Consider the following 12,199-nt stretch of genomic DNA (forward strand, 5'->3'; position numbering starts at 1 on the left):
TACCGAGGGTAAAATCGAACAGTAGCGAGGGTAAAACTGAACAGTAGCGAGGGTAAAACTGAACAGTACCGAGGGTAAAATCGAACAGTACCGAGGGTAAAACTGAACAGTACCGAGGGTAAAACTGAACAGTACCGAGGGTAAAATCGAACAGTACCGAGGGTAAAACTGAACAGTACCGAGGGTAAAACTGAACAGTACCGAAGTTAATCAACGAGCAGTCCACTACTTTTCCATACGGAGATCAGCATCCCACACACACACGGCAAGCGATATCTGTGAGTCGCTCATCAGGTTTGCCACTTGCTACTTCACTTCTGGCTATCTGCTGAAGAAAAGCATTACTGTTTGAGCAAGAGTAAATCGCCACAATTAGGCAGGAATCTCTTTCACGTCAGGAAAATGGCTCTGAAAGGTTCCAACGTGCACTCGGTGAAGAGGCAGTTAAAATGAATAAGATAAGAGACCAACATTTGTCGTTAAACACCAAGAGGGCACACAATGACAGGTCTTTGTCTTCTTTTTTTTTCTCTGATATTGCTATGTGCTGAAACCGTGATATTCCCCTCACACATTGTTTGACTGACAGCATTGCTGCTGCTGTTGTCATGAGCTTTCCCCACTTGTATTCTGACGTTTCACTTTCAGTGACTTTAGTGTCATGAACTTCATGCTGTCACTTTACGGTCATTGATGTCATGAATAGAGTACTTCTTCTCGCACCAGTGATGCTGCTGTCACAAGCTTTCTCACTGGTAACAGTGATACTGTTAGTGTGATGACAAACACTTTCACCTGTATCAGTGAGTGTGCTTTTGACAACTTCTACCATTTTTGAAGGAAACGAACCGTGGTCCTCTTGCAGACATTCCTACTCTCCTCGAATGACATAAGCGTTGTCCCAGTACTCACCAACATTATTGGTACTGTTGTCACACAGATCACCTGTATATACCATTCTCGGCCCAACACTCGATCTATATCACAGATTGACATAAGTTTACATTTGGGCCAACAGCAAAGTGAGAGCTGTATTATCTATGGTCTCTCCAGTCAATGAGAAATCATTTACAGCTTAGTCTTTTGTGAAGGACTATGACTCTCAAACTAGGAGGCAAAATTGCACTGGCTCTTAGTGCTGCAGCCTTGTGGGCTAGTTGGCCTTTGGGAACCATCCCAACGCCGACTGTCCTAAAACCCTCTTGGCCAAGAGAGTGGGGATGTAACTTGGGCAAGACACTCTCCACTATAATCAAATTCTAGCCCAAATAGTCGGAACAGCAGTTGCCTCCTCTGCTGTTCTGATTGTCATAGTCGGACACGACTGACTATCATATATATATATATACCATTCAGCTATAAAGCACAGGTATCTCCCAAGAGCTGTTTGCAATGTCGATATCAAGAGACACTGTCACTTTTATGGGTTGTTGTTTTTCTTTTGCACATACATATGGTTTAGACTTCTAAAAACAAGAGTGACAAACTGTGCAATCAGTGTTGAAGTCAAAATGTGTCTTTCCTTTCAGTTTGCTCTTTACCAATAGAAGAAGAAGACAGAGAGAGAGAGAGAGAGAGAGAGAGAGGAGGAGGAGGAGGAGGAGGAGGACACGGAGGGACACGGACATTGTTTTATTGTCATTGACAATACTATCCTGTGGGAAGGGGAACAGTGTTTGAACAAATGAATAACGGCCGTTTACAGAGAAATCAACACACTGCAAAGAGTAAAACGAAAAACGACGACAAAAACAAAAAAAATCTAAACAATATCATAAAACAGAACATATTGCCAAGACACACACACACACACACACACACACACACACACACACACACACATATATATATATATATATATATATATATATATATATATATATATATATATATATATAGGGGGAGGGAGGGAGGGAGGGAGGGGGGAAGGAGAGAGCTCCTGATCTGTTGTTCATTGTTTCGATAAAGTGTGCCACCAAATTGCATTGCCATCCTCAAACGTGCTGTACCTCATTGTCTTTTGATCTGAAATTCGCAAAGTATTCATTCTCCTCAATGCTATAAACTGTTGTAAACAAACCCAATGCTCGCCAGCGCCCACGAATCAGTCATCCCACAAGTTAAAGAAATGTATTCACTCCGTTTGAAGGCCTCACACTGTTTACATTAACCCGACAGGTCATTTTGTCGGCAAAGTGGATTTTTCGACAGACTTTTACCAGTGACAACTCTGTTGTTGTCGTGGGTTCTTTTACGTGCGTCCTTCAGTGGGCAGCTCACAGCGGATGATGGCTGTCCTCACAACCCACTGCCTGTTTCCAGCTGTTTTGTGGCACAACCATATCATACACAGAGAGGAACTTGTCTGTTTTGTGGCACAACCATGTTACCATACACAGAGAGGAAATAGTCTGTTGTGTGGCACAACCATGTTATCATACACAGAGAGGAACCTGTCTGTTTTGTGGCACAACCACATCATACACAGAGAGGAAATAATCTGTTTTGTGGCACAACCATATCATAAACAGAGAGGAACTAGTCTGTTTTGTGGCACAGTCATATTTTCATACACAGAGAGGAAATGGTCTGTTTTGTGGCACAACCATATTATCATACACAGAGAGGAACTAGTCTGTTTTGTGGCACAACCATATCATACACAGAGAGGAAATAGTCTGTTTTGTGGCACAACCATATCATAAACAGAGAGGAACTAGTCTGTTTTGTGGCACAGTCATATTATCATACACAGAGAGGAAATGGTCTGTTTTGTGGCACAACCATATTATCATACACAGAGAGGAACTAGTCTGTTTTGTGGCACAACCATATCATACACAGAGAGGAACGTGTCTGTTTTGTGGCACAACCATGTTATCATACACAGAGAGGAACTAGTCTGTTTTGTGGCACAACCATGTTATCATACACAGAGAGGAAATAGTCTGTTTTGTGGCACAACCATATTATCATACACAGAGAGGAACTAGTCTGTTTTGTGGCACAACCATATTATCATACACAGAGAGGAACTAGTCTGTTTTGTGGCACAACCATATCATCATACACAGAGAGGAATTAGTCTGTTTTGTGGCACAACCATGTCATACACAGAGAGGAAATAGTCTGTTTTGTGGCACAACGATGTTATCATACACAGAGAGGAAATAATCTGTTTTGTGGCACAACCATGTTATCATACACAGAGAGGAACTAGTCTGTTTTGTGGCACAACCATATCATACACAGAGAGGAACTAGTCTGTTTTGTGGCACAGTCATATTATCATACACAGAGAGGAAATGGTCTGTTTTGTGGCACAACCATATCATACACAGAGAGGAAATAGTCTGATTTGTGGTACTTCCATATCATACACAGAGAGGAAATAGTCTGATTTGTGGTACTTCCATATCATACACAGAGAGGAAATAGTCTGATTTGTGGTACTTCCATATCATACACAGAGAGGAGTAGTCTGATTTGTGGCACAACCATATCATACACAGAGAGGAAATAGTCTGTTTTGTGGCACAACCATATCATACACAGAGAGGAAATAGTCTGTTTTGTGGCACATCCATATCATACACAGAGAGGAACTAGTCTGTTTTGGCACAATCATGTTATCATACACAGAGAGGAACTAGTCTGTTTTGTGGTACTTCCATATCATACACAGAGAGTAAAATAAAAGTCTGTTTTGTGGTATTACCATATCATACACAGAGAGTAAAATATAAATCTGTTTTGTGGCACTATCATATCTATTCACAGAGAGTAAAATATAAATCTGTTTGTGGTATTACCATATCATACACAGAGAGAAAAATATTTGTTTTGTGGCACAGCCACAATATACACAGAGAATAAAAACAAAAGTCAAGTATGAACATGCATGGAACTGTTTCATGGCAAAAAAAAGCATCATACACAAAGTTAATAAAGATCCGACAATAGATGTCTCAGTTTTATCAACTGTAAATCAGGATGGCAAATTAGGCTGATGAAACCCATCTTTCACACACATGCATTACTCTAAACTTAAGAAACTGAAGACAAAGAAAAGGCAGGGGAGGGATTTTATCTTGGAAAGAGGTGGGGTTTTAAGACCAGACTTAAAAGAGCTGAGAAGACCTGACGAAGCGGAAGAGGAAGTTCATTCCAAATGCAAGGTCCAGAGACAAGAGAAAGAGCGGGCGGCCGACAGTGGAGTGTTTGAATCTGGGTATGCGTAAATGATATATTACATTCCCTCTCTGTACATGAATTACGTAGTCTCGTTTCTCCCAGATTCAACAGTCAAGGGTTAAAGTCAAGGGTTTGTTTTCTAACCCCACCGGTGTCTAAATAAAACTTACCTTCAGAACCTCCAGAAGGAACAGACCCCCGGTGACGTACTGGGCTCTTTTGACAGTACACAGTGTGGGGGCCTTCAGAGGGAACTGGATGGCCAGGGACCGATCCACTGTCATGGCCACGGTCAGAAAGACGCCCATGTTGCTGCTTACCCAACCGAAAAAGTCGAAGAATGCGCACATGACGTGATCCTCGCGAGTGTCGTCGAACAGCTGAAAGTGAAACACACCAGGTGAGGATGACACTGCTTAGATTTAAACTCCTTTTTCTTTCTTTTTTTTTTAAGGAAACAGTCGACAAATCATTACCATCATCTTCGTCGTCATCGTCGTCGTCATCAGTCCATCAATGTAGGAGTTTGTCAGGAGTATATATAAGGACTGGACATTCAAAATGATATAGGAGCGAGTAAATAAATAAATAAATAAACGAATGAATGAATGAATGAATGAATACACAGATAAATAAATAAATGAATGAATAAATAGATAAATACACAGATAAATAAATAAATAGACACGTAAAAAAAGTAGAACGGTGAAACTGACGTCAACACGGGTTTACAGACTTATGTTAAAAGAGATCAACTAAAAATGATAAGATTCCCTTCTGAGCAAGGCTCACTGAGTTAATAATAAACGAATTGGTGAAACTGATTTTGACTGCCAAAAAGATAAAAATAGATAAATAAATAAATGAATAAAACCACTGGAGAGCAGTTTAAAATATATGGAAAAAATCAAACAGACAAAACCAAGTCTGAAGCAAAGAAGAAGCTGAAAGGGATAAATACAGAACTAAAACAAATGAACTGGGTTCACGATTGTAAGAACACACTCACCATCAGTCGAACATCAAATCACAGTGAATGCACTGTAGGCTAGAAAGATCTCAGGCAGTGCATTGGACTACATGCACATATGCTGGCACCTGTTGTTGTTTTGTTGTTGTTGTTGTTTGCGTGTTTTACACATACATACATTTTTTTTTTAATATATAAACACATTTACATACACATATGAATACACACATTCATCATGATGCACAAAGCTCATCTGTTTTTAATCTTCCGTTATTGGCTTGGATTCCCCCCACCCCACCCCCCCACCCCCCACCCCCCCACCCACCCTTTTTTTTAACAGCAGTATGGTTTGTTATTAATTTTCTCCTGTTTCAATTATTTTTTGTAGCGACGCCAGTCTGAGTGGATGATTTCAACAGATTTTATATATTTTTTTCTGTTTCATATCTGTTTTTCAGTAATTTACTAAATACATTGAACTGAGGCATCTCTTCTTTCATTTTGCATATGCGCGTTGGGTTACGCTGCTGGTCAGGCATCTGCTTGGCAGATGTGGTGTAGCGTGTATGGATTTGTCCGAACGCAGTGACGCCTCCTTGAGCTACTGAAACTGAAACTGAAACTGGCATGAGTTAAGAAAAGAAGACTACGCTGGTATGGCCACGTCACAAAGATCCGGTGGTCTTCCGTAATCAAACAACCCTCCATGGAACTGTGGAATGAGAAGACAGAAGTGAAGACAAATCGATGGACTGACAACACTGCAGAACGGACGTGCAGTAAAAACCATTTGCAGAGACGCACGCTTTGTTTGACATACAAGCGATAAACCTGGAAGAACAGTTCTTCAGTGCAGCGCCTAACTGACTCTGCACAGAGTTGAGGTGAGTAGGGGGTAGGTGGGTAGGGGAGATCAGAAGTAAAAGTAAAATGTACGAGTCGATGGAATTTGAGAGAGAGAGAGAGCCAAGAGCGAAACCTTCGATGACAGCAACAGAAACGTTGTAGGCGTATTGAAAGAAACGAAACTGAAGTGACACCAGTTACCACAAACTACGTTGCAAACTACTGTGCCGCTCGACTGTTTCTCCAGAGTGGTGACATGTTGTCTCCAGGTCTCAGAGTGGTGACGTGTTGTCTCCAGGCCTCAGAGTGGTGACGTGTTGTCTCCAGGCCTCAGAGTGGTGACGTGTTGTCTCCAGGTGTCAGAGTGGTGACGTGTTGTCTCCAGGTCTCAGAGTGGTGACGTGTTGTCTCCAGGTGTCAGAGTGGTGACATGTTGTCTCCAGGTCTCAGAGTGGTGACGTGTTGTCTCCAGGCCTCAGAGTGGTGACGTGTTGTCTCCAGGCCTCAGAGTGGTGACGTGTTGTCTCCAGGTCTAAGAGTGGAGACGTGTTGTCTCCAGGCCTCAGAGTGGTGACCTGTTGTCTCCAGGTCTCAGAGTGGTGACGTGTTGTCTCCAGGCCTCAGAGTGGAGACGTGTTGTCTCCAGACCTCAGAGTGGAGACATGTTGTCTCCAGGCCTCAGAGTGGTGACGTGTTGTCTCCAGGTCTCAGAGTGGTGACGTGTTGTCTCCAGGTCTCAGAGTGGTGACGTGTTGTCTCCAGGTCTCAGAGTGGTGACGTGTTGTCTCCAGGTCTCAGAGTGGTGACGTGTTGTCTCTAGGTCTCAGAGTGGTGACCTGTTGTCTCCAGGTCTCAGAGTGGTGACCTGTTGTCTCCAGGTCTCAGAGTGGTGACGTGTTGTCTCCAGGTCTAAGAGTGGTGACGTGTTGTCTCCAGGTCTCAGAGTGGTGACGTGTTGTCTCTAGGTCTCAGAGTCGTGACATGTTGTCTCCAGGTCTCAGAGTGGTGACGTGTTGTCTCCAGGTCTCAGAGTGGTGACGTGTTGTCTCCAGGTCTCAGAGTGGTGACGTGTTGTCTCCAGGTCTCAGAGTGGTGACGTGTTGTCTCCAGGTCTAAGAGTGGAGACGTGTTGTCTCCAGGCCTCAGAGTGGAGACGTGTTGTCTCCAGGTCTCAGAGTGGTGACGTGTTGTCTCCAGGTCTCAGAGTGGTGACGTGTTGTCTCCAGGCCTCAGAGTGGTGACGTGTTGTCTCCAGGTCTCAGAGTGGTGGCGTGTTGTCTCCAGGTCTCAGAGTGGAGACGTGTTGTCAGCAGGACACAGACTGAAAGAGTCTGGCATCACAGTGTGTGAGGTCACTTTCTATTTTTCTTTTCTTTTATTACTCTTTTTTTCTTCTTCTTTTTTTTTCTCTCTCTCTCTTTTCTTCCGTTACATGTAGGTCATGGAGCACCACAACGTTGTTGTTTTTTGCTTGCTTTTTTTTTCTTTTTTTTCCGTTTTTTCGTGTTTTTTTGGGTTTTTTTTGTTGTTGTTGTTTTTTGTGCTTTCACACACCTTCTTCACTGGACCAAAAAAACCCTGTTTTTCTTCTGTTTCCTTTTTGTTCTTCATTCTTTCCCCCTCTCTTTATTCACATATCAGTATTCGATTAATACACTTTTTTTCTAAATGCATCCAAAGTACTATTCTTCTAAATATACAAAGTTTTTTTTGCCTGGATGTTCTGTTTCATGGACCGTTTCATTGAATATTTTACCATCATACATGTGTTTGGAGGTGTATGAGATTTAGGTTGCTCTGATGTGAGTATGTAGTTTCTACGTGTGGGATAAGCAACGAAATCATCTTTGGAAGTATAGTACACGTTAATCGAGGACATACAAATAGAGCAACATTAGTTATTGAAACAAAGTATCCCTTATCCCCTGTATATCCCGTATCCTTATCCCCCGCATATCCCTTATGCCCCGCATATCCCTAAAGGGTGAGGTCCCTTTCAAGATTCGATGTGAAACCAGTCTTGCAGTTTTTGTGCGGTCGCTATTTCAATGAGTGTTTTCCGTAGTGTATATCTGTTTTGCATTCTTCATACCATTCTTCTCAAGCTCAGCATTCTTCCAGCTAAAATATCCTAAAAAATTCCCCAAACGTACACAACAATCGGGGGATGTGTTTAAAGTTTCACAGCCCCCAAAATTTGAAACATGCTACTACCCATTCTGTATAACATCCCAACTCTGATTTCGTTTAAAATCAGTCTCAAGACATATTTTGTCCAGCGTTAAATGGGGTTGTTATGATTATCATTGTTACTATCATTAGGCCCTCTATTAACTTTTAAAGGAAAAAGAAAAGGTCCGATGTAATAACAATGGCATACATACATTTTCTTTTAGTCTTTCGGAGGAGGAAAAAATCGAAAACATCACGGCAATTAGGCATCGCAGGATTCTGTGCTGCCGAGAGAAGTAATGGCAAGGCAAATAATGGCCCCAGTTTGAAAGGTCTTGTTAGGGGCAACGACAATGGCAAGACAAACGACGCACGGGATAGAGACACTTCAGACTGTGGAAATGCTGCCATGATTGTGCAGCAACAACAACAACAAAACTGTGTTTCTGCTATTGTCCTTTTCGTCTCTTTCTATGTCTGTGTCTCTGGTTCTCTCTATGTCTCTGTCTGTGTGTTCATGTGTCACTGTTTCTCTCTCTGTCTCTCTCTCTCTCTCTCTCTCTCTCTCTCTCTCTCTCTCTCTCTCTGTCCCTGTGCGTGTGCATGTGCATGTGTGTGAATATGTGTACGTGCGTGTGTGTGATACATATGATCAGTGTGTATAGTCTGTGATGATTGTGTGTGTGTGTATGTGTGTGTGTGTGTGTGTGTGTGTGTGTGTGTGTGTGTGTGTGAGTGTTGTGTGTGTGTGTGTGTGTGTGTGTGTGTGTGTGTGTGTGTGTGTGTGTGTGTGTGTGTGTGTGTGTGTGTGTGTAGATAAGTCTGGCTGCCCCAGCAAGTTCATGACAATCGTCCGGCAGTTCCACGACGGCATGATGGTGAACGTTCTGGATGACGGAGACGAGTCAGAGGCCCTCCCAGTGACAAACGGCGTCAAACAAGGCTGCGTTTTCACCCCGACTCTGTTTAGTTTGGTATTCTCTGCCATGCGGACAGATGCTTTCTGTGACTGCGAAGAAGGAATCCACGTCAGGTACAGGACTGATTGAAGATTGTTTAACCTCAGGCGCCTGCAGGCTCTTACACAGGTGAAAGGGACCGTCATCAAAGACTTCTTGTTTGCTGATGACTGCGCACTCAAAGCCAGCATAGAGCTGAAGACGCAGTGTGAAATGAACTGCTTCTCACATGCCTGCGACAACTTTGGTCTCACTATCAGCACCAAAAGGAGGCCGAAGTTATGTGCCAGCCTGCCCCAAGAAAGCCATACCAGAAGCTGAGCATCACAGTGAAGGGGCAAAACCTCCAAGCAGACGACAACTTCACCTACCTGGGCAGCAAGCTCTCTCGCGCAGTGAACATAGACGCTGAGGTCAACAACAGGATCGCCGCCTTTTGGAGACTCCGTGAGAATGTCTGGGAGCGGAGAGGACTCAGCGGTACCTACAAGCTAAAGGTCTACTGTGCAGTGGTCCTTACCACCCTCCTTTACGCCAGCGAGACCTGGACTGTCTACAGCAGACACTCCAAACAACTCAATCGCTTCCCTCTGAGCTGTCTTCTGACTCCTCTACATCATGCCCGACACAGAAGTCCTGGAACGAGCTGGCCTCTGCAGCGTCTACACCCTCCTGCAGAAAGCCCAAAACAGGTGGGCTGGACATGTAGTCAGAATGCCAGACAGTCAACTGCTTAAGCAGCTGTACGGAGAACTGTGTCAGGGCAAGCACAGTTGAAGGGCATAAGAAACGCTACAAAGACTGCCTCAAAGCGTCCTTCAAAGACTTGGGCATCGACATCAACACGTGGGAGACGTTTGCTCTGGACCGTCCAGCTTGTCGCAGCAAGATCACCACAGGAGCCCGCGCAGCTGAAGCCAGGCGCATCACCGAGGCGCAACGAAAGCGTACTGTGCGCAAAGCCCGACCAGCATCCACTGCCACGATAGCACCCACTCACTTGTGTCCCACATGTGAGCTAGCTTTCAGGGTCCGGATTGGCCTCATCAGTCACTTCCGGACCCACAGCCACATATCTTCCGTCTGATTTTTGAAATCATGGTCAGCTTCTAATCCAAAGGACGAACATCGGTGTGTGTGTGTGTGTGTGTGTGTGTGTGTGTGTGTGTGTGTGTGTGCGTGTGAGTGTGTATGTGCGCAAGTGCGTATGTGTACGAGCGCGTGTGTGCGTATGTGTGTGTTTGTGACATACAGACAGACGGTCATACATAAAAAGAGACAGCCACAAAAGGAGCATACCATTTTTGTGTCTACTCCTACCCTCTGAACAAACTAGAAAGAAACAAAATGCATAGCACACGACCAAACTAGTAACACAGCACGTGAAAACAAAAATTATTCCTGCACTTTCAAGCAAATTAAAAAAAAATAATAAATAGCATGCGACCAAACTAGTAACATAGCACGTGACAAATTTTTTTCCTGCACTTTCAAGCAAATTAAAGGGGATAAAAAAAATAAATAGCATGCGACCAATCTAGTAACATAGCACGTGACAAACGAAATCTATTCCTGCACTGTCAAGCAAATTAAAAGGGGAAAAATACATAGAATACGACCAAACTAGTAACACAGCACGTGACAAAAAAAAAAATATTCATACACTCTAAAGCAAATCAAAAGAAAAAAAAATACATAGGATAGGGACCAAACTAGTCACACAGCACGTGACAAACAACAAATATTCCTGCACTTAACTAGTAACACAGCAAGTTATTAAAAAAAAACAAAAAATAAATAAAAAACAAACAAACAAACGACCCCACTGACCAAGCCCCACTCAATGACTCACGTGCGGAAAGTTGACGTAGAAGTAATGTGCGGGGAGAAGGATGAGCAAGCCGATGGTGTCCACGACAGCGCTGACCCCCATGTAGAACGACGTGGACATGCGTCTGAAGTGTCTGCTGGCCATGACCAAGATGACCATGATGTTGGCGAACACTCCCAGGAAGAACAGGATTGGCGGGACCCAGAAGTCTATACCGCTGGCGATTCTCTGCTCCAACACGACGACTGCTTCTTCTTCTGCTGCTGCTTCACGTGTCGATGTCAGGGCTATCACTGTGGTGATTGTGTCGTTCGGGTAGGGTGAGTATTTCAACGCGTCATTGAGAGCTAGAGATGTGACGTCTGTGATGATGCTGAAGGTGGCTCGTGCTGTTGGGTCTGCTGCTTCTGAGCTGCTGCTGAGTTCAGTGAGTATCGGTGGTGCTGTGACATTTGTGACGTGGAACAAGGGTGACGTGTCACCGCCAGTAACGCTGGAAGAAGCTGGGTTGTCAATGTTTCTAAACCTCATGTTCGCGTTTGTTTGTTTTGGGGTTGTTGTTTTTGTTTTTTCAGTGACGTGCGATAATGAAATGTTTAGTTTGTTCCCACACCACACAGTCTCGTTTTTTGTTGTTGTTTTTGTTGTTTTTTGTTTTTTGTTGTTGTTTTTTGTTGTTGTTGTTGTTGGGGTTTTTTCAGTGTCAAGGTGTCTGTTGAATAAAGAACAGAATATTTCTTCTTCCTTTTTTTTTCTCACACACAAAAATCAAACGAACAGTCAATCTTCCTGTCTGCGTGGACTGACGGACGGACGTATGTACCTGCCTATCACGTGGGCAGATGAACTGACTAACAAGATGAAGAAAAAGAAACCAACAGTTCCATCAGATGGGCGAGGAGAGAGATCTGGCAAGGCAAGACAAGGACTGGCAGGGCAAGGCAAGGCAAGGACTGGCAAGGTAAGGCAAGGCAGGGACTGGCAATGCAAGGCAGGGCAAGGCAAGGCAAGGCAAGGCAAGGCAAGGCAGGGCAAGGCAAGGCAGGGCAAGGCAAGGCAAGGCAAGGCAAGGCAGGGCAAGGCAAGGCAAGGCAGGGCAGGGCAGGGCAAGGCAAGGCAAGGCAGGGCAAGGCAGGGCAAGGCAAGGCAAGGACTGGCAAGGCAAGGCAAGGACTGGCAAGGCAAGGCAGGGCAAGGCAAGGCAGGGCAAGGCAGGGCAAGGCTTCA

General features: G+C 44.1%; 1 protein-coding gene across 1 annotated transcript in view; it reads right to left on the minus strand.

Annotated features, from left to right (window-relative positions):
* The window catches only part of LOC143287208 (uncharacterized), a 12,415-nt gene extending 6,751 nt beyond the window's left edge, over positions 1 to 5,664 (minus strand). The window contains exons 1-2 of the mRNA XM_076595154.1: positions 5,638 to 5,664; positions 4,365 to 4,574 (exon numbers count right to left, since the gene is read on the minus strand). Of these exons, the coding sequence (XP_076451269.1) occupies positions 4,365 to 4,574; positions 5,638 to 5,664 (237 nt within the window). The remainder of the gene's footprint in view (positions 1 to 4,364; positions 4,575 to 5,637) is intronic.
* Between the last annotated feature and the right edge of the window lie 6,535 nt (positions 5,665 to 12,199).

The sequence above is a fragment of the Babylonia areolata genome, chromosome 11 (genome assembly GCF_041734735.1).
Source record: "Babylonia areolata isolate BAREFJ2019XMU chromosome 11, ASM4173473v1, whole genome shotgun sequence".
Lineage (NCBI taxonomy): Eukaryota > Metazoa > Mollusca > Gastropoda > Neogastropoda > Buccinidae > Babylonia > Babylonia areolata.